We start from the raw sequence: 22747 nt of genomic DNA, 5'->3' as shown, positions 1-22747 counted from the left end.
CTAGCTCCTAAAAACCCTTTGCCTCTGCCCTCTGGGTCTCAGTCATCAGCAATAACCCTCAGAATCTCAACCTCTTGTGTTGACATTCTCTCCACGCCTTTGATCTGAGCCTTGGCCCTCTGCTGAGGACACTGTTTCTTCTGCAGCCCTCTCCAGTGCTACTGATGTTGTTCTCATATCTCCTGTACAACTCCTAACAGTTGTATAGGTAATCCTCAATGCTATTTCCAGACCATTCTCCCGCCTTCCTTCCCAAGAAAGCCTCACCACTGAATCTCACATCATCTGACTATATCCCTAATACCTCCCAACTTGTTGGTCACCACACATCACGAGACCACTCCCTATCATGTTTTTAACTTTTTAGCTCCTGGCTTGCTGTCACTCTTTCAAATACTGCTGCTGTCGTAATGCTTAGTTCTCTCAACGTCTTTCATACCTCTAGCTCGCTATCTCTAGTAGGCAAACCGCAACTCTTCAACCACACACAGACCAACAATCCATTGATCCAGGTGTTTTCACTGTCCTCAATCCCATGTGGCCTCCTTTCCATACTTACCCAGCTTAGCTTCCATGCTCTATCATTACAATCACTCCTTTGCATCAATCTTAAGACTACCTTTGTCCCTGCCCAGTTATGTTGCATTCACCTACAAAAAACCCACTGCTTGTTAAATCTGTATCTCAGTCTGTTCCACATCTGCCTCCTAATAGGTGAATGTAAAGGGAAAAACATGCTACCATGCTGATGGGTCTCAGTGTAAATCCAGAACACTCATTCAGTTCCTTAGTCATGCAGGCCTCTGGTGCTGCCGGGAACCCTACTTCATTTTCCAGTCCATTCATTCCCCCCATCATACTAGCTGACAATAGAAATATTCTAGGGGCTGGATTGAGGGTAGTGTTATCTCAATTGATTGTTCAGTCAGTTACAGATAGAATTCCTTGTTCTACTCTCCTTTCTCAATACTGTTCTTTAAAAACAACTTTTTAGAAGCAATATTCTAGGTACATTTATGGGTATTAGCACAATTCTCACAACTATCCTATGTGATTCTGTTTGTCTGATTAACAGATGAAGAAAATGAGATACAAAATGTCAAAATAACTTCCCCCAGATCGTGTAGCCAGTGAGTGGTCAAGCCAAGATTCAAATCTATGCAGATGGCTCCAAAGTTTGAGTTCTTGACCTTATTAGGATTAATTCATATCTTGTTATCTCATCAAACTTCCAACACCTCCACCTGCTCTTCCTCTAACCTCATTTCAGTTGGTTACCTTCTTGGGTTTTTTCCAATGAAGAGATACCAAATGAACTTCCAAAAACCCTCACTATCACATCTACCCACCTAATTGCATCTGTGCCCACATATGCCTTCCCTCCTGAACTATGCCCAAATGATTATTCTCCTACCTTCTCCTATCTAAACCAACCCTTCCACTTGGGCACTTGACCCTGTCCCACCTCCCAGCCACTGCTCCAGCAGTGCCACCTCCCCTGGATCCTATATCATGTTTTTCCTTCTCTACAGGATTATCCCCACTGACACACATTCATTCTATCATTGTTGCCAATTTAAATCTCAAATGAATTATAAATCTCAAAACAATTATGCTAAGTGAAAGAAGCCAGACCCCCCCAAATCCTAAATTCTGATTCCATTTTATAAAATTGTAGAAAATGAACACTAATCTATGGTGACAGAAAGTTCAGTAGTTGCCTGAGGCGAAGGGGCCAAGGGATGGATTACCAAGGGCAGGAGGAAACTTTTGAGGGTATTAAACATGTTCATTAACTTGATTGTGGTTTCAAGGGTGTATACATGTCAAAACATATCAAATGAACACTTTAAATATGTGTAGTTTATAGCATATCAATTATACCTAATTAAAAAAAAATTTCTTGACCCCACATACCTCCAGCCATTGCCCAATTTTGCTATTCCCTTTTACGTTAAAACTCCCTAAAGAGCTGTCAGAATGTACCATCTCCAGTTTCTACACCATTCTTTATCTTACTACTCTCCCCTCCCTTGTTCCACGCCAGCTAAATGGGCCACCTTGCCATTCCTAACTCCCCAGGCACGCTTCTGCACTCTGCCCCTAGATAGCAATGAGGATCCTTCACTTCCTAAAGAACTTTGCTCAAAATGAGGATTCTTCACTTCCTAAAGAACTTTGCTCAATTGTCATCCCAGTGAGGCCTTCCCTAACTACTCTATTTAAAACTCCAACCCACCAATCACCCCTGACATTTGCCATCTCCCTCCCCTGCCTGATTGGTCTCCATCTCGTTTAGCACCACCTGACCCCACTACATATGTACTTGTTCACTGAGTATCTTCCCTAATCAGAATATTGAGGGAGCTATTTTGTCTATTTTGTTCATTGCTGTAACCTTGATACCCTGGCCTCTAATGTGTCTCAATAAATATCAGGACCAGTGGATTAGTGTTTTCAGAGTCATTTGGTTGTAAATAAGAGAAAACCACTCACAGTCACCTAAGCAAACAAGTGTTAAAGGGAATCCAAAAATATCATGGACCCCTGGGGGAAGAGGTACAACCAGAATAGGGCAATAGGAAGTCACCAGGAACTAAGGTGGTTTCTCTCTCCTCTAGTCTGATCTATTAAAGCAGGATAATCTTTATTTTCTTTGCACTTAGGTTTCATTCTTGTTCATTCTCTACAAACCAACTTTCTCCACTGATGACCTAGACATAGCATTCCCAGCCTCCCATTTTCCCAGATCAGGAATTTCACTATAAATCCCAATTACAAATCCCTGCTTAGAGAAGGGTTGAGTCAGTTGTACCACCATGGTCAGTTAACTATAGCTGAGGGAACAGGCATGCGGCTTTTTAACGTCTAAGAGGGTATTTTGTTCATAGAAAATGAAATGCCCTCATTGAGTTGAACAGACTAAATTTGTTTTAACAATCCCATTTAAAATTCAAATTCCTTTAAACAACTTAATAGCACCTCTACATTTAAAAAAATGATTCTCTTTTAAGCAGCATTGCAAATGCTTGACCCCATTAGCAAAACCTTCCCAACTGCTTAACTCTCATAAATATAACAAATTAAACATATGGTGACTTTCCAAGTTCTCTGAAACATTTCAGTACTTTTGCAGACTTAGTAACATTTTAAAATACCTTTCAACTAAAACTCACAAGTCTAAAAATCTGTTAAGCATTTTAAATTAGAATCTTAAGGCCAGTGTCACATATTGTAATATGCCAATTATGTTTAAATACTTCAAACAGCAAATACTACAGTTTGTCTCAACGAATATAATAACCATTCCTGCTGGGCGCAGTGGCTCATGCCTTTAATCCCGGTCATTAAGGAGGCTGAGGTGGGAAGATCGCCTGAGACCAGGAGATTGCCTCAGGCCTGGGCAACATGGTGAGACCTCTTATCTCAAAAAATCAAAATAAAAAATTAGCTGGGCATGGTGGCTCATCCCTGTAGCCCCAGCTTCTCAGGAGGCTGAGGTGGGAGGATGGCTTCAGCCTAGGAGACAGAGGCTGCAGTGAGCTATGATCACACCACTACACTCCAGCCTGGACAACAGAACGAGACCTTGTCTCTAAAAACAAAACAAAACAAACAAACAAAAAAGTACTCCTGAATTTAAGCATTGATGGCTATGGGAATTGCTTCCTAACCTGTTTGAAAATATGTAACCGTTACATATTTTGAGAACTGCAGCACTCAGTGAAGCTTTGTTAAAGGGAATGAGGAGTTTAGGCCCCAGCAGGCAAACCACTTCACAGTGCTAGGATGAAGAGCTCACACTCAGGGACTTCGAGAGTGAATCAACTACTTTCGTTAACTCAATGTTAAATGAGAATAACATCAACCTTGGATGGTTGTGGTGAGAATCAAATGAAATGACATATGGGAAAACCTTTGTCACATGTTACAAAATTGACGGCAACTACAGCTTTAGGTAGAATTTCAACTTCTAATTTTTACTACTATGCAAATTATCAGAATATTTATGATGTTAACTTTTTAAAAAGGTTTTTAAATAGGAACTTTATTTAAATAAATGAACCCTTCTCAACCCCAAAACCCAGCTTCTGATCTTGACTAAGTTCATAATTACTCAGGGAAAAACACTGCTGGTTCCTTATAAGCCACTGTGCTGTATGAAATCAATTCATGAAAAAGAAACGCCCTATTTCCAAGCATACCCGTACTAGAATATATTAAGTATATTCACTTAATATATTAATTTAAATGTTAATGTTAGTCTAAATGTTAAATTAACTTAATATGTTAAACTTAATGTTTATTTAATTTTTATTTAATACCCTTACTGGAACATATTAAGCATTTTTTCTGCTTAAAAACAAACAAACAAACGAACAAAAAAAACCCTAAATTTACAGAACGAAAATTATGAGAGGAGATTCGCATTACAAAATCTTCCTCTATGGGTTCTTCTAGCTCAAGACATTTTTCTTACTGATTTTTAACTACTTGAGTTGGCGTAATAATTAGAGAAAGGTAGGAGAGGTAGCAACTGTGAAATCAGTGTACTAGGAATTACTAGCCAACAATTATCTATCAGGAATGGATACATCAAAAAGCCAAGAAAATAAGAATCTCTCTTTATAAAAAAAATAATAGTTACAGGCTGGACACAGTGGCTCACGCCTGTAATCCAAGCACGTCGGGAGGCCGAGGCAGGTAGATCACTTGAGGCCAGGAGTTTGAGACCAGCCTGGCCAGTAAGGTGAAACCCCGTCTCTACTAAAAGTACAAAAATGAGCCAGGCGTGGTGGTGCACACCTGTAATCCCAGCTACTCAGGAGGCTGAGGCAGAAGAATTGCTTGAACCCAGTAGGGCAGAGGTTGCAGTGGGCCAAGATTGCATCACTGCACTCCAGCCTGGGCGATAAAGCAAGACCCTGTCTTTAAAAAATAAAAAACAAAAACAAAAACAAAACTTCTAAAAAATAATTATTTACATTAAACTTTCAAAAACAACTATTTTTCAAAGCAAACTGCTCTGGATTGGGGTTCCAAAACACAGTATGATTGTGAATAATGGGGGGAGGAATCTAAATACAAATCAGAGAAAACAGTTTTCAGAGGATTAGGTAGCTAACTACAAGATTAGCTTGAAACATATGAAGAATTGTCTGAAAGGCTATTGTAAGAAAAATGACAAATTCTATCATTCCCTCTGACCTGAAACAAGGTGAAAACTTGGTAGAAAGGCTGCATGAAGAAAAAAAAAAAGTAGTCCAATAAGGTCTATCTGTAGAACTTGCTCTCACACTCTGAATACAAATCTAGCTAGTGTCAGTTCTTCAGAGCCAACCACTCACTTGCCACACTTGGAACCGATGCAGTCCCATTACCAGCTGAAGCAGGGCATGTGATCTAAGACAAGTGCAGATATCAAGGAGACAGGGAGCAAGCTAAGCAAGGGCCTAGAAATCCCAAAGGCACTGATTAAAGTCAAGAAAGAGGCTTTTTGTTGTTGCCAATTGTTTTTGTTGTTTTCCAGAGGTAATACAAGGCTTTGTTACTTTAGCAGGATTCCCAGTTGGACCCTCTCCAGAGAGGATTCATATTTGAATTCCCATCTGAATACCAACCCAAATGTTGATACAGAACACTCCTGTACTAAAATTAATATCCATCCCAGATAAACCTACTCTGTGACTAAGACAATTGAGATCTTCTAGGTGAAGACACTATAATTCAAAATATTACATGGAAAACCATGTCTTACTTAAAACAGGTACTTGTTTTCCAGCCATAATTATTCCAGTCTCTTCCATAGAACTGCTTCTGCAAATAGTTCTTTTTAATGTATCAAAGAGAGTCTCTTGCCAACATTTAATACAGTCAAATCTATTCCAACTTCAGAGTTCTTATATGTCTTATTTAGCAGACACTATGATTCTATCTTCTTATTCTCTGGAAATCCATCAGACGTATTTTCCAACACAGAAGTGCCTTCCTTCCTTCTCATGGTAGCAAAAAGCATATCCATCATCCCCAAGGTTTCTAACAATTCTCTTTGGTAATCAATCTCTTTTTCTACAAGTCCTTGAAGTAGTAAAAACTTTTTATCAACTACAGGGGACTGACCAATTACAGGCAGATATATATCTAAAAAGAGAGAAAGAAAACACATTAAGTAGCAATATCTTTCTATACATTAAGTGAAAAGCAAAGTCTTTAAAAGTATAAAAATATTAACCATAAGAACACTGAAAAATCTGTACTTATTTTATAATTAATTAATGATTTATAGAAAGTATAACAATCTCTCTGAGTAAATTTATTTCAAAAAATAATAATTACAGAAAGTATAGGGTGGAGTTCCTGACTTATTTTCATTTTCCCATTTGAAAAATTGTCATCGTCATAGATGTCTATGAAAAAAAATTTTTTATAATAACCCGAGTCCCATCAATGCAAAGTCACACCACTATAAACATTTTACTGCTTTTTAAACTGCACTGACTTGTTTTTATTTTCTCCATGAAAATCCATATTGAGATTTGATAAAAGCAAGATATTTTGATCTACCTGATTTCCAAATTTGATTATTTGACATCTCTACTTTTGCAAGCATGTTAGGATTTTCAAGTTTTAACAACGACTTACCAATAATTATTTCAGCAGCATTGATTAAAACAGGGGCAAATCTTGGCTGAGAAAGATTCCTACAAAGTAAAAATTCAGTTTAGTGAAACTTGTAAACTTAAAAAAAAAATCCTTAAAACAGATTTGTTTCATCAGTTCTCTACAAAGATCAAACTAAATGTCTTTTATTTGGTGATAAAGGATTTCAGATGCAAAATGTAAGTGTTTCACAGAGATAAAACATACCTTATCAAAAAATTAAGAACATGACTGATTTCCTTCTCATCCCGACCTGCAAGTGCATTTGCAAGGACTCCTCTTCGATTTAACTCCTTTATGATGGACACCGTAATCTCGGGTGTCTTTATTGTACAAGTGGGCTAGAAAAATTTTCAAAGTCAACATGAGTAGACAAAACAGCACAAAAAAAATCACTGTCTTGCACTAAATTATCAAGTTTGAATAGGTATTTATCTTCACAGTTCCAAGTCATGGTAATATGCAGGGTAAGTAATAACATGATTTTTTAAAAAATGCTCACTCACATCAAGAACTCTATCGAGTGCCTTAGAGATCCGAAAATGTTTCAGATCCCTGTCGTACAATTCTAGGTGTTTCTTTGCTGGCCTGTTAATCAAAATGTCATCCTGCAATGAAAAGTACATTTATAGAGAAGAAAAATCAGTATCTGTATAAATATACATTTAATATAAACTTTTTCATAATGAAGTGGTATCTCTGAACTATGTCACAAATAATGTTCATATGCCCATAATGTAGATTAAATAAAAATGAATCCTGCTAATCAGAGTCAAAAAAAGAAAAAAAAATGGAGTAACTTGCTACATCAACATGTTCTTACTCTCTCATAATTTTAACTTACAACATGCACCATTGCCTTAATTCTAGGTAAAAATTACTCATTTCAATTCTCTTTATGTAGCAGGCAGTGTGATAGAGTAGAAAGAGAAATCAAACAACAATCAGAGATAATGAGATCTAGTCTCAACAACTCTGGATACCAGCAATGAAATCCTGAATCAATCACAAATTATTTGTCGCTCAATCTTCTCAGGTGCCAAACAGGGACATGATTGGTTCTACTACTTCTTGGGATTTAGATCAAATCAGGTAGTATGTGAAAGACATTATTTTGAATGCAGTAAAGCATTATAACATTATGTTATGATGCAGAGTATTACATAAAGTAGTCCTTGTTCCCCATTACTCATCAATAATGTCCCCAATCTAGCAATCTAGAAATAATTCTGATGTAGAGAAAAGCAAAATAAAGTGCCACGTGAACTACGCTTTCCAGTAATGTGCAGGGATGAAGCTGGCTACTCTAACAAATTTCACCCTTTAAACAAATATAAGAAATGCACAAATACCCGTTGCTTCATGTAATTTTTTCCTTTAATAAAGGTTCGATATGCAGGCCTTCTTCTTCTGGGAAGCGATTCCTTCTTTGCTTCAGATTTCCGATGTTTAACACTCAGTATTCCATTGGTCATTCCTACAACTATTGTCTCATCTTCATGCTAATAACAATTAGAAAAATAAGTTAGTCTATTCTTAACTCACAATTTATAGTACTTTTACTCAAAACACATTTATAATGTGCTTGCTGCTTGTCCATACATCTACCAACAGTTCCATTCAGATACACATAGTCTGCCTAACAAAGACTGGTGCAAGACGTTAAAGCGAAATCATTTTTTCCTTAGGATACAACTACATTGACAGAACTTATACTTGTAAAATATCACTGGCAACGTTTGTATAATAGATAGTTAACAGCATCAAGGATTACACAGTAGCATGACTTTTATGATCTTGCCCCCAAAAAATATTTTTAATAAGCTTTTCCTCTCCCAAATCAGATTTCTATATAATATAGTCAAATGCCTTCCTGCCCAAATGTGGCTTATCATAAAACTTGACAGTATACATATCAGAAAGAGCAGTAACAAAGAAAAGGAGATATTTCATTTTGTTGTCCCTTTCCCCGCCCCCATCTTTTTCTGCTCAGAGAGCTAATCTGCCTTTCTAGTGTACTATAATACTCTTGAGTTAAATGAGTTGAAGAGAGATTTACCAGTTTCCCAGGTCCTGCGTTTAGTGTTAACAATGCCTAGAGCACTGTATTTAGTTTGAAGTTATACAATGAGTGGGACCTAAATCTGAATTCATGCTAAGTCAATAGGACAAGTTACATATTCCAGCAATTGTCTTAACTCAAATATCTAATGTGGCAAGAAAAGTTACTCAAATCTAAAAATAAAGCCCAAAGTTCCATTTTAGTTTCATTTAACAGGTAGGGTTAGTGACAGACTTAAAAACAGGTAAAGGTACTTACTGCAAGGGCAAGACTCAAAATTGAGGCTGCATAATCAAAACTGTGGACTACTTTGTAGGAAGTTGTGCTGTATACTTTCACCTTCCTAATAAAAAAGAAAAGCTTTGTCAAAAATCACCTTGAAAATGAGTATAAAATGCAAATTTCTATTTTCTGAAAACAAAATACAAACATTAAAATCAGTACAACAGTGAAGAAAAACAAAGATTAGTAATGTTAATTACAAACTAATTCATCACTGAATCCCTTAAAAAATGAGCTGTAGGCCGGGCACAGTGGCTCACACCTGTAATTCAAGCACTTTGGGAGGCCAAGGTGGGTGAATCACCCAAGGGCAGGAGTTCGAGACCAGCCTGACCAACATGGTAAAACTCCATCTCTACTAAAAATACAAAATTAGCTGGGCGTGGTGGCAAATGCCTGTAATCCCAGCTACTTGGGAAGCTGAGGCAGAAGAATTGCTTGAACCTGGGAGGTGGAGGTTGCAGTGAGCCAAGATCATGCCATTGCACTCCAGCCTGGGCAACAAGAGTGAAGCTCTGTCTAAAAAAAAAAAAAAAAAAAGAGCTGTATACCAGCCCTAACTATAATATCTGTATAAAGACTTTGACTAACCACTTATAAAAAAAAAACAGAAGGGCCAGGTTTGGTGGCTCAGGTCTGTAATCCCAGCACTTTGGGAGGCCAAGGTAGGCAGATCACTTGAGGCCAGGAGTTCAAGACCAGCCTGGCCAACACGGCATAACCGGATGTCTACCAAAAATAACAAAAACTAGCCAAGTGTGGTGACACACACCTGTAATCCCAGCTACTCAGGAGGCTGAGGCATGAGAATTGCTTCAACCTGGGAGGCAGAGGTTGCAGTGAGCCGAAATCATGCCACTGCCCTCCAGCCTGGGCCACAGAGTAAGACTGTTTCAAAAATTAAAAAAAAAAAAAAAAAGAAAAAAAAGAAAAACAACAGAAGGACAGACCATGAGCCACTGTCATCTGAAGATCAAACTTGGGAGTAAAGAAAAGGTATCAGCCGGGTGCGGTGGCTCACACCTGTAGTAATCCCCAGCACTTTTGGAGGCCGAGGTGGGCGGATCACCTGAGGTCGGGAGTTAGAGAGCAGCCTGACCAACATGGAGAAACCGTGTCTCTACTAAAAATACAAAATCAGCCGGGCATGGTGGCACATGCCTGTAATCTCAGCTACTCGGGAGGCTGAGGAGAATCACATGAACCCAGGAGGCAGAAGCTGCGGTGAGCCAAGACCACGCCATTGCACTCCAGCCTGGGCAACAAGAGTGAAACTCCGCCTTAAAAAAAAAAAAAAAGAAAAAAGTATCAATGAAAGCACATCAGAAAGCCAAGTGTGATGGTTCACACCTGTAATCCCAGCACTCTGGGAGGCCAAGGACAGCAGATTGTTTGAGCCCAGGAGTTCAAGACAAGCCTGGGCAACATGATGAAACCCTGTCTCTACAAAAAATAAATTAAAAAAAACAAAAAACAAAAGAAAAAGTACACATCAAGCCAAAGATCAGGGATTCTCAACCTCAGAATTACTGTCATTTTGGGGCACAGAATTCTTTTTTGTAGCGGTTGTTCTGTGTATTGCAGGATGTTTAGCAGCCTTCCTGGCCTCTATCCCCTATATGGTAAGTACCATGAGTTGTGATAAAAAACAATACTTTCTCAAGATATTGTCAAACATTCCTTGAGGAACAAAAATCACTCTTGGTTGAAACCACCACAAATAGAGCCAATTTACACTTAGCTTTTAGGAACATACCTAAGAATCAAGTCCCAAATTGCCTAGTAACATGATTTCAGTAACATGTGTAAATACTTGCTATGTATTTACACAAAAAATTCCTTTGTATTAAAAATATTTTCTAGCTTTTAAAACATGTACAGTCAATCCTTCTTATGGCAGGTTCCACATCTGCAGATTCAACCAACCATGGATTGAAAATATCCATAAATACATAAATAATACAGAATTTTAACATAAAGTGTAACAACTATTTACATAGCATTTGCATTGTATTAGGTATTACAAATAAGCCAGCGATGATTTAAAGTATACAGTGGATGCGTGTAGGTTATATGCAAATATGCCATTTTAAATAAGGGACTTGGGCATCCACAACCAATTCCCCTCAGTTACCAAGGGATGACTGTATACTTTTTAATTAACATGCTGAAAACTAAAGTTTTTCATAACAGCAGAAAAAAATGAAAATATGGAAATAAAATAATCAAAAATAGATCATGTAAGCCGGGCACGGTGGCTTACACCAGTAATCCCAGCACTCCGGGAGGCTGAGGCCGGAGGATCTGTTGAACTCAAGAGTTTGAGACCAGCCTCGGCAACATGGCAAAACCCTATCTCAACAAAAATACAAAAATGAGTCAGGTACAGTGGTGCATGCCAGTGGTCCCAGCTACTCAGGAGGCTGAGGCGAGGGGATCGCTTGAAGCCAGGAGGTGGAGGTTGCAGTCAGCCAAGATCATGCCACTGCCCTCCAGCCTGGGCAACAGAGCAAAATCCTATCTCAAAAAAAAAAAAAAAAAAATTAATACTAAATCATGTAAATTCTAGAACTGTGCCATGCTTCTAGCTGCACATGGCTACTGACCACTTGAAATGTGCCTAGTGAAAATGAGAAACTAAATTTTTTATTTTATCTAATTTTAATTTAAAAACTGAGACAGTAATTTTTATAAAATATTATCATTCTTTTTTTTTTTTTAGAGACAGGGTATCACTGTCACCCAGGCTAGAGTACAGTGGTACTATCGCAGCTCACTGCAACCTCAAACTCCTGGGCTTAAGTGCTTCTCCTGCCTCAGGCTCCCTAGTAGCTGTGATTAAAGGTGTGTACCACTGTGGCCAGCTAATTTTTTAAATTTTTTGTAGAGATGGGGTCTCACTATATTCCCTAGGCTGGTCTCAAACTCCTGGCCTCAAGTGATCCTCCCACCTCAGCCTCCCAAAGCACTGGGATTACAGGTGTAAGTCACTGTAATCCCATTTTGGGCATTTGCGATTATTGTATCATAGTGCACATGTTTAGATGCTTAATTTATTTCTAGTATCTTAATAATTTTGACATAGATTACATGCTGAAATTATATTTTATATGTAATATATATTTTATTTTTACATTAGATATTAGGCTAAATAAAATGTGCTATCTAACTTTTAGGCCAGGTGTGGTGGCTCATGCCTGTAATCCCAGCACTTTGGGAGGCCAAGGTGGGTGGATCACCTGAGGTCAGGAGTTCGAGATCAGCCTGGCCATCATGGCGAAGCTCTGTCTCTACTAAAAATACAAAAATTAGCCGGGCAGGGTGGCAGGCGCCTATAATCCCAGCCACTTAGGAAGCTGAGGCAGAATCGCTTGAACCCGGGAAGTGGAGGTTGCAGTGAGCTGAGATCGCACCACTGCACTCCAGCCTGGGCAACAGAGCGAGACGCCATCTCAAAAAAAAAAAAAAAAAAAAAAATTAATTTACCTAATTTTTAAAAAACATTTTAAGCCAGGCACAGTGGCTCACACCTGTAATCCCAGCACTTTGGGAGGGCGAGGTGGGCAGATCACACAAGGCCAGAAGTTCGAGACCAGTCTGGGCAATATGGCGAAACCCCGTCTCTACTAAAAATACAAAAATTAGCCAGGCATGGTGCTGCACACCTGTAATCCCAGCTACTTGGGAGGCTGGGTCACGAGAATCGCTTGAACCTGGGAGGCAGAGGTTGCAGTAAGCCCAGATTGTGCCACTGCACACCAACCTGGGCAACAGAACAAGACTCTGTCTCAAAAAAAAAAAGAAAATTTCAAAATATATGAATGTACAATAATGGTTTTAAAAGATGGTTTATAGAATAACATTATTTGAAAGATTATCATTCAAATAGTCCAATAATGTTGTTTAAGTATACAAGTTAAAACAAATTGTGTCAAAGGAGAAAATAAGTAGCTATGGGTGGCCAGGCGTGGTGGCTCAAGCCTGTAATCCCAGCACTTTGGGAGTCTGAGGTGGGCGGATCACGAGGTCAGGAGTTCAAGACCAGCCTGACCAACATGGTGAAACTCCGTCTCTACTAAAAACAAAACAATTAGCCGGGCATTGTGGCACATGCCTGTAATCCCAGCTACTCAGGAGGCTGAGGCAGGAGAACCACTTGAACCTGGGAGGTGAGGTTGCAGCGAGCCGAGATTGCACCACTGCACTCCAGCCTAGGCGACAGAGTGAGACTCTGTCTCAAAAAAAAAAAAAAGAAAAGAAAAGAAGTAGCTATATGTAAACAAAAGGTCAAAACTATTTTCAACTCAACAGGTTTTTTTCTCCTGGAAATCATTATCCGTATACTTATCACAAATATTGCTGAAATAACTCATTTCCTCAAGCAGTAAACACCTGTACACTAATAATAATATACAAAAAAATTAAAATGCCAACCTATCCAGTGAGCCAGAGAGTAACCTCTGTCCAGAGCTGCTTAGACATAAACATGTCACGGTTTTGTGATGATTTTTCAAAGATACTAGCAATTGTCCTCCTTTTAACATGTCCCAGACTTTAACATAACGACCTCCTATAAAAAGAAACCATCGTTAGTTGGATATTCTGCCCACAGATTCAACATATTAAAGATCTGAAAAGCATTCTTCCCTGGACACTCCACAAAGCATGGAGGCTGAGTGAGGGAGTCCAGGCCAGGCTGCCTGGTAAAATCCTGGATGCACCACTTCCTGGGTCATTGGTAGTAACAGTTCCTACCTCACAGAACTGTTATGACCATTAAATAATATTTGTGAAGCGTACAGAAACTCCAGCAAAATAAATGTATAACTGAAAGAGTTCATTTTAAGAAAATTATAATAAAATCATTTTTTAAAAGAAATTCTATATAGCGGTGGAAGTGAATAATGTAGATTTGCAGCAAAATATCAAGCAAAAGAGTCTAATGTGGAAAAACAGAAAAAGGGATGGAAGGGGAGACTGAAATCTTGACTGGGGAACAGGAGTTGGAACCCAACTCACAGTTCCCACCTCTCCACTCCTATGTGGCACCTCACAAGAGGGATCACAGTTGAAATCACTGATCTAGTCCAACCCTCTCATTTTCAAGGTCTAGAGACCTTAAGGGATTGCCCGAGGTCACAATTAGCTAGTGACACACAGTAGAGATAAGCATACAGCTTTCTGTTCTCCCTGTTCAACATGATATTTTTTCCATTTGTCAGAATAACAGCAAGAAAAGTAGACACATCTGACATTATCAACTTTTTTCTTTTTTTAATTAAAGATGGAGTCCTAGAGTCTTGCTATGTTGCCTAGGCTGGTCTCAAACTCCTGGACTCAAGCTATCCGCCTGCCTCAGCCTCCCAAAGTGCTAGGATTACAGGCGTGAGCAACCGCACCCCGCCTCAACTTATTTTTAAATCAAATAGGTACTGGGGAAAAGAATATAAAACAGAGTAATTTCTAGCCAGATTTTAGAATTAAGGAAAAAAAAAAAGGATGTACACACAGCAGTGTATATGTTGTCAAGTATACATACTACCTACACATTCTTCTAATATGAACACATTTTTACTTTATTTACAAATGAAAAAAGCCAATTTACTTCTTCCATTGTAATTATGAAAATGCAATATGTGCAAAATGAGAAAAACATCTCAGTCCCAACTTGCTGAAAAATGTACCAAGGCCCCTTTTGAGGCCACATTATCTCCTTTCTCTAGTACTAGCAGCTATTTGCTGGGTAGGGGCATTTCAATCAAGAGAGTCACAGAAAAAGAGACAAGCCTACTAGATCTCAAATAACTGATTTTCAAAAGCTGCTGCACATCTCTTAGGTAGAAGTAAAAGGAGTATGAGCTAAATTTCTGGGGTTAAATAAGATGGCACAGGGCTAAATACATAAGGTAGGCTCTCGAGTTCTGTGATTTCAGATCTGCCACTTACCACTTTGCCTTGGAAAAATAAGTTAAAACTTTTACTTCATTAGCTGTAAAGTAGGGAAAAAGCTAACTACCTTGTAGCATCATCTAGGGCATTAGAGTTAATATGTATATAACAACACAGTGCCTGGCTCACATTAGGTACACAATAAATGATAACTGCTTGCCAGTCCTACCTATCAACTGTTTGAACAAAAACTTAGATATGCAATTCAAGTGCACACTGATAAATTATGAAGAGCAACTAATTTTAAACAAATGTGATTCAAAACCAACAATACTGGTGAAAGCTATTTTTAAGAAGTACCTGCTGACACCAGAAGACCTCCAGAGGGGAAAAGTAGGACACTCTCCACTGGCTGCCCATGCTCAACAGAGAGGACACTCTCACTCGTTCGTGCATCAAACATCTTCACAGTATGATCATATGATCCTAAAATGTCAATTTTTGTATTTTTAGTTTGACTGTTTAAAACAACAAAAACTGTGTGTAGCCAGATATAAATTTTAAAGGAAAAAAAGCTTAGATGGAGTTTTAAAAAGACGTATATGTATATTCATGAAGACACAGGACCTCCAAACCCTCTACTACTGACCGTGTCTGAAGAAGCACTACACAATACTATACAGAATCTAACCTGCTCTGATCTTAAAATATTCCTTTCTTTGGACTACTGTCACTACTGAATCATCTGGAAATCTTTGTAAAGGCACCCACAAAGGCTAAACTGCACTCTTTGTTTCTTGGCTGCTTGAGGCAGGGTACTATCCATTACAGTTCTGAGAGTCTATTATGTTTTCAAGACAGCCTGATTTTTCCAAACACATTTGGAAGACATGAACAATCAACAAAAGAAGAATAAGAAAATAAAAAACAACTGGAAGCCAGGCACGGTGGCTCACACTTGTAATCCCAGCCCTCCGGGAGGAAACTAAGGCAGGTGGATCACTTGAGCCCAGGAGTTCGAGACCAGCCTGGGCAACATGGCGAAACCGTCTCTACAAAAAAATACACAAAGTAGCTGGACGTGGTGGTGGGCACCTGTAGTCCCAGCTACTTGGGAGGCTTAGGTGGGAGGATCACTTGAGCCCAGGAGGTAGCAGATGCAGTGAGCTGTGATCACATCACTGCACTCCAGCCTGGGCAACAGAGTGAGACCCTGTCTCAAAATAAATACAAACATACATACATAAAAATTAATTTAAAAACTGAAGAATTAATCAGAAACATATTCCTTTATAAAAAAAATTTTAAGAGTCCCATAGCAACATTAAAGTACATCCCCGTGAGATTATTTGCTTCAGGAGGGAATAGAGTTCACCAACCTGTTATAAAGAGATCCGGATTAAGTTTGCTAGCACATCCACACCTCACATAATCAGAATGTTCTTTAAATGTCAAAACTTCTTTGGAGTTTGGAATATCCCATAATTTAACTGTATAATCATCAGCCCCAGAGACCACGTGATATTTGTCAGCTGTAAAATCCACTGTATGAACTGCTCTGAAAGATCGAAGATCAGTATATTAAAAAGCAAGAAAATTATTTTTCTGGTACCTTCTAACATAAAATGCTCCTTTTTCTCAGATTAAAAAAGAAGCAGCTGAGTTTCAGGGAGTCTTCATAGAGGGAAATCATGAAAGAAAGAGAAAACTTACAAGTGTTTGCCCCCAAGCCAATTAAGAAATGTAAATACTCCTATATTGTAAAGTTAAAAAAAATTAAAGGATAGCCTTAAAATTATATTTTCTAATATGTAAACAATTCCACTTAGCTGCTGAATACGGGAGCAAAGGAACTTTAATTTTTAAAATTTCAAAAAGTTCTTTAAAAAACTCTAAAAAGATTTACCACTAAATAGAATGATGTTACATAAATTTCTGTTAAATTTTAACAAATTTCAGCAAGGACACTGGCAATCCTGAAAACAAAGTTATAATATAAAATTGTGATGGCCACTTAATTTATTAAGGGGCAAAATACTATAAATCCAAGAAGAAAATCCACCTTCCAACTTGACTTCAACATAAGAGCCTCTAAGACAGTACAGGCCTAGAGAGCTGTCATTACTAGCTGTAAGGTTGTCTTTAGATCAGTAATTCATAATCTCAGCTGGGCCACAGACCCCACTAAAGTTAACCAAAAACTACAGAATAGCTCCCTAGATAAACATGTATTTCCTAAAATATCACATACAATTCTAGGGAATTCATAAACCCCATGAAACTGGACCACGGAACCCAAGTTAAGCACTCTTAGAACAATCAGGAAATATAGTACCTATAGGCAAATAATCTCCATAAAACTGATCTCTATCTTTTTAATCAAAGTCCAGAGAAAAAAAGAGCTTACAACAAAATAAAACCAGAACACACAGAAACCAACTGTCTCTTACTTTGTATGGCCTTCAAACTGCCTGAGGGGAGCCCTCCCACTTATATCAAAAAGTTGAACTCCACCGTCTTCACTGCCAGCCACAATCAATCTACCATCTTGTCGAAAAGTAGCACAGTATGCTGTGTCTTTAAATCGAGAAAAGGTTTTTATAGGTTCTTGGGAGTATCGGCCATAAATGTGAATCTACAAGATGAAAAACAGTATTTCACCAAATGGCTCAAGATCAGTAGTAAACTATACAAAAGAAAAATAAAGAAATTTAATATTATACTTACTCTTGAGGAAGCTGTGACAGCATAATTATATGGAGGCTGAGGAGAAAAGTCTACTTTTGAAACTGCACCAAATTCCTTAATCTGAACAGGGGTCTTAATAAAAAATAATAGCGTGTTAACAGAGTTACCACTGGTAAGACCTATTTATGCATTACATAATTTCTTACAGACCATTTCTCTTTGTTCTTAGTAACATTTCTTAAGTTGTATTTAACATAAAATTACAAAGAAAGCAAAAAAGGTACATATCTCATCACCCAGACTATTCTTGTTGCCACTGAAATAAACATATGGTTAGAAAGCCACACCCCACTCTTTCTCTCCAGCTATTGAGTTTACTGTGATTTCTACCAGGAAAAAAAAAAAAAGTTATCATGTCTATACCAGCATACAATAACCACGTACTTGTACTTTTAAAATAACAAAAAGATAATCATATCATGCAGGCTGTTCCACATCTTGCTTCTTTTCACTTAGTAACACATATTAGCTTTCACGGGAGCAAGAGACTTACCATCCATTATAAGGGCACACTGTAATTTACTATACCAGTCCACTACTAATAGACATAGGTTTTTCAAGATTTCTACTATTACAAGCAACACTTCAATAAACATCTTTACACATATGAGATTCAAATTTTAAAATTTAATTCATTTGGCATTGATTGATCATCTGTTCTGTGGTAGGCATTTGTATGGTTAATCTGATTAAGCCATATGGACTTTTACATAAAATTCCAAGAAAAAATAGATATCAAATTATCTGCCCAAACTATAAGCTGCTGATAACATTGTTTTTAGTTAATAATTCTCTGTTAGAGCATCCAGAGTATAACATACGCTAGAGAAATTGGCATAAACACAAATCCCTCCCTCCTCATTATGTCCCACACTCACCTTATAGTTGTTCCAGTACAGCGTATCTTGGGTGATTTTTTCACCAAGTATAGGATATGTCTGAATAGCTACAGGCTTATAACCAGCCATAATTCCATATAATTGCACTATTGTCCAAGAGTCACTATTTTGGAATTGGTATTAGAAATAATTACAGTGACTCTGCCTTAATTCTGAAAAATAAAATATTTTATATACATATTATAAACTTGTACATATAGTTGATTTTCACTCTGCTTTCTTTAAAAAGTCTGTGTGGAAGTATATAGATTAGAGACCAATAAGCCATTTAATTGTAACCCAGAAAAGGCAATCTATAGAAAGCAGGAATAATTAAAGTAAGGGCTATCATATCGCACCATCTATTCAGCTGTACACAAAGGTTCTCACACCTAGCCAACCATTTTACAACACTTGGGAATACATCTAGCACAGCCTTACAGTAGCCAAACCAAAAAGGATCATGCTGGCTTTGAGTGTCCATTTTTTGGTAACAGGAAATATTAAGGTGAAACGGCAAATACAAGTTTCCTGAAACCAAGTTTAAGATGACATTTAATCTATAACAATTATAGTTACGGACTTGATTTCCTGAAAGCCTAAAAATGCCAAGAAGTAAGAAACCACAAAGCTAATATTCTAATGTAGAAGCTTAAAATTAAATTTACTTTAAAAGGTTTAAACAGTAGGAAAGAAAACTGTAATAAAGCAATCCTGAAATTAAATTCAACACTAAAGTGGCAGAATAGGATAAAACTTTTAAATAACATGCAATCAAGCCAAAACATTTTTCCAGAACGATTCAATTGCAAAGAGATTCATGTTATCAGGTAAATGATTCCAGAGGTGCTGCTCATCATCTATTCCAAAAAGCCTGACAACTTTACATTAGTAACACCACGATAAATAGGTGTAACATATATTTAAAAGGTGCTTTAATGAAATACAATGACCAATGATTAAAGGGGGAATACTCTTCTGTTCATTAAAGTACCTACCAATGTGCAGGACACTGCTCTAGGCACTGGGGATATAATGGTGAATGAAATAAAGACATGGTCTGTGCCCTCGCTTACTCCAATATACTCCATTTTGGCTGGTGACTGGCACCAGATATTAACCTAGACTCAGCCTTGACGTGTCCTTCTTCCTCACTCCTAACATCCAAATAGTTAACAAGATCTGCTGATTTTATCTCCCAAATCTTTTAAAACTCCATTACGTTCACTTCACCTGAGGGAGCCTAGTAACCAAAGGCAAAGACGGAAATGTGTCCATTGCCTTGGAGAGTTGCTGATTACTCCGGGAACTAACAACGGTGGACAGGAGAGGGTGTAATCGCAGAGAAGAATCTAGGTCGAAGCTTAATTGAGGGGAACTTGAGCCGGTTAAAGTATTTAGCCACTCTCCTATACAGCCTGGGAAGCCCCAGAAGAGCATGCCAGATAACACAGGAAGGCTGGCTGTGAATGTGGGCTTCCCTCAATGGTAGCCGCCTTCACCTACCTCCACTGAGCCCCAAAGGGTCCGACGAGACACCTCGACCCAAGGACAATTAATCGGACTGTGCCAGCTCCCTATCCTGCACAGTTCAGCAGCACTGGCGTAAGAATCACATGGACCCTCAAGGAGCCGGCGACACACACAGCGAACCGAACGTCGCACGAAGATGACGTACCAGCGCACGCTCTTGAGAGTCACGCAGCCCGGCGGCGCAGAGGCGGGTCAGGTGGGCGGGGCGATCTGGAGTAGGAGGCCGGAGGGCAAAATTGGGGCTTACTCTGCTCTGGCGACCCAGAACCGTCAACTGAAATGACCGTGTCTGTGTAGTACTCCGGCAGGATGGGCCTCGGAGCGTAAAGGCGGCAAAAAAAAAAAAAAGGAGAGAGAGACAAAAAAAAGAAAACCTGAAAATTTCAGCTGCACTGCTGCGGAACGTTTTTTAGGCAGAAGGCGAAAGAAGAAATCGGAAGTGACGTCGCGGCCAAAACAAGCCCGGGCTTGGAGGCCTTTACTGAAGCTGGTCTCAGATGGGAAGGCCCGACTCGCTGTCTGCTGTCGTCGGTGGTCGCGAGACTCTGCACTCTCACCGGGTCGGCTTCCAGCCCCTGTGCCCGGGATCCGCTCGCCGCGGATGAGCGAGAGTTTCTTCCTGGGACTTTTCGGGCACAGCTGGCCGGTGGCGACAGAACGGACTTTCTTTCCTACAGGAGTCTCCCCTCCAGCGGGCTCCTGTCTCGGGACGCTGGGACACCTGTCGCCTGTGAGGCATCATTTATTTTCATAGCACCTTCCTCTCCTTGTAGAATAATTCCAGCATCAGGAAGAAACGAGAGGCTCTTGTTATTAGCATCCACAGGAACTAGCATAGCTGCCCACTTTATCTCCTTAGACTCTCTATCCCTTCATCCCTGGGCTCTGACAGATCGAGGTGAACCTAGCTATCGATTGCCTTACCCCCTTTTTCTCACCACCACCTCTTCTAAGTCCTGTTTACCCCACTCCCCTCACCCCCGCCTCCCTCTCCTGTTCTTCAAAATTTTGGCCTACCAATCAACTTTGCTTCTCCTCTCGTTAGACTGCTGTGGCAAGATAAGCGTTCATTTTCCACCCACCCCCTTCCCTTAAGCACATTTGCTGTTCTTCTCTCGAAGACCTGTAATTCCATCTATAAACCCTGATTTGTAACATGGAAGCTGTTTAGAGCTGGAAAGAATATTAGAAAGGCCTATTTCAACACCTTTTTATAATAGATGAATTTCAGAAAACTTGTATTATTTATTTGTCCAGGATTGCCCAGCTAGTTAGTAGCGATGTTGGGAGTGGAAAGTCAGGTCTAATCAGCAAATATTAGAAATAGAAAAGAATATGGAAAAAATTGTTAAAGTTAAGATCAGAAAATATTTATGGAGCACCTGGTAGGACCAAGTACTGTTCTGTGTGCAAAAATTAGTAAGAGTGGTCCCCATGCTAGGGGAGTTTTCAATTTAGCTGTTATTTAAATGGTAATTGTCAAGAGAATGGTAAATGCTAAAATACAGATATATGCAGGGTGCTCAGAGAGCTTAGGAGAGTTGCACTTAGCCAACCACTGGATAGGAGAAAGGGGGAGATGGTTCTTCCCTCAGGAAACACAGTTCATATTGTCCAGTCCCTTTTAAGACTCATGGACTAATGCATTGCACATCCATCTCCCTTTGAATCACTGAACTAATTTTCTTTTCTGGTTTCCTTCTTTTTGCCCAAATGTATTAACCTTCTTACTTCCTGCTTTTTTTTTTTTCCTTACTATACTATGTGTTGTTTATTCAACTCTCTCGTGGAGGTTTTGGCTTTGTTTAGTGCTGCCTCATTTTAATGGTCAGAGTGATGGAGTCAGAAGAGCTGAGTAAGCCCTCATAATTCATGAGCTTCCTTTTTTTCCCCTCCTAGGTGGACATATGATTACCTGACCTGCCTACTCAAAGGATTGTTATAAGGATTAATCTTTGAAAATGTTTTTAAAATTGTAGAAGGTGGTTATCTGTAAATGTATGGTTTGGCGACCCTTGCTCCATTGTGATCCTAATGCATTTTTCTTTTAATTCCAATTCCAATTTTGAAACACCCTTCACCCTCTCAAAATTTCTAAGAGGCGATTAACCCTAACATGAAAAAACTAACTGGAAGTTATTAATTTCCTTCCTGTCCCAAATGATAAGGTATCTAAGACAATTATACATCTTGGAAAGCCAATCCATAGTCTACCTACTTTATTTTTCATGAAAACCTACATTAAGTTGCTAATGCTTAATCTGAACAAAAATTGATAAATGTACCTTCAGTTCATCAAAACCAAAGCTTTGTAAAGCCTTTCATGGTCTAGGAATCACGGTGTTATAAATAACAATGCCAATAAACTTGGATACAACATGAATTATCATTTCTTAAATTCAAACTAAGGGCCACCTATATAAACATAGCATATTAAAGAACTAACCTTAGGTAAGAGGTTAAAGTTTATTTTCATTGTTAGCCAGATCTTTTATCCATTTGGCGATATTCAGGTATGGGAAATGGGAGAAACAGTAACTAAAATGTATTGGAATTTAATGATGGAGGTGAGAATGTCACTGTACAGTATTTCATTTGGTCTTTACCAGGACCCTATAAGGTTAATGGTGATATCCCTATTTTATAAATGACACGGAAGCGCAGAGGGATTGAATAACTTCTACAGGTCACACAG

General features: G+C 38.7%; 2 protein-coding genes across 4 annotated transcripts in view; one reads left to right on the top strand and one right to left on the bottom strand.

Annotated features, from left to right (window-relative positions):
- Positions 1 to 5494: 5494 nt before the first annotated feature.
- Positions 5495 to 20493, bottom strand: UTP15 (UTP15 small subunit processome component). 2 transcript variants are annotated; one of them, XM_054486936.2, is made up of 13 exons: positions 20026 to 20493; positions 18520 to 18692; positions 17621 to 17713; positions 17344 to 17528; positions 16273 to 16451; positions 15254 to 15379; positions 13439 to 13574; positions 8981 to 9065; positions 8013 to 8162; positions 7167 to 7268; positions 6868 to 7001; positions 6643 to 6701; positions 5495 to 6141 (listed from the first exon to the last, which is right to left on the bottom strand). In XM_054486936.2, exons 2-13 carry the CDS (start codon positions 18607 to 18609, stop codon positions 5924 to 5926), a joined length of 1557 nt encoding a protein of 518 aa, XP_054342911.1. In that variant the 5' UTR covers positions 18610 to 18692; positions 20026 to 20493; the 3' UTR covers positions 5495 to 5923. The 2 variants fall into 2 exon arrangements, with proteins under 2 accessions (XP_054342911.1, XP_063520965.1); XM_063664895.1 differs by lacking the exon at positions 15254 to 15379 and having other exon boundaries at positions 20026 to 20257.
- ANKRA2 (ankyrin repeat family A member 2) overlaps positions 20239 to 22747 on the top strand; it is a 13332-nt gene continuing 10823 nt past the window's right edge. The window contains exon 1 of one of the 2 annotated variants that reach the window (XM_054486938.2): positions 20239 to 20782. The gene's annotated coding sequence lies outside the window, so the exon portion shown is untranslated. The remainder of the gene's footprint in view (positions 20783 to 22747) is intronic. The other variant, XM_054486939.2, reaches the window with a different exon arrangement.

Source organism: Pongo pygmaeus, chromosome 4 (assembly GCF_028885625.2).
Source record: "Pongo pygmaeus isolate AG05252 chromosome 4, NHGRI_mPonPyg2-v2.0_pri, whole genome shotgun sequence".
Classification (NCBI taxonomy): domain Eukaryota; kingdom Metazoa; phylum Chordata; class Mammalia; order Primates; family Hominidae; genus Pongo; species Pongo pygmaeus.
Note: the sequence above shows the minus strand (reverse complement) of the source record. Positions and strands in the feature narration are given on the sequence as shown.

Excerpts from the sequence above, each read along its gene's own strand:
- UTP15 (XM_054486936.2), bottom strand. The coding sequence starts at position 18,609 with ATGGCTGGTTATAAGCCTGTAGCTATTCAGACATATCCTATACTTGGT. Across the intron at positions 16,452-17,343 it reads CAGTTTGAAGGCCATACAAA|AGCAGTTCATACAGTGGATT; the intron begins GTAAGAGACAGT and ends TCGATCTTTCAG. Across the intron at positions 7,269-8,012 it reads AAAATTACATGAAGCAACGG|GATGACATTTTGATTAACAG; the intron begins GTATTTGTGCAT and ends TTTTCATTGCAG.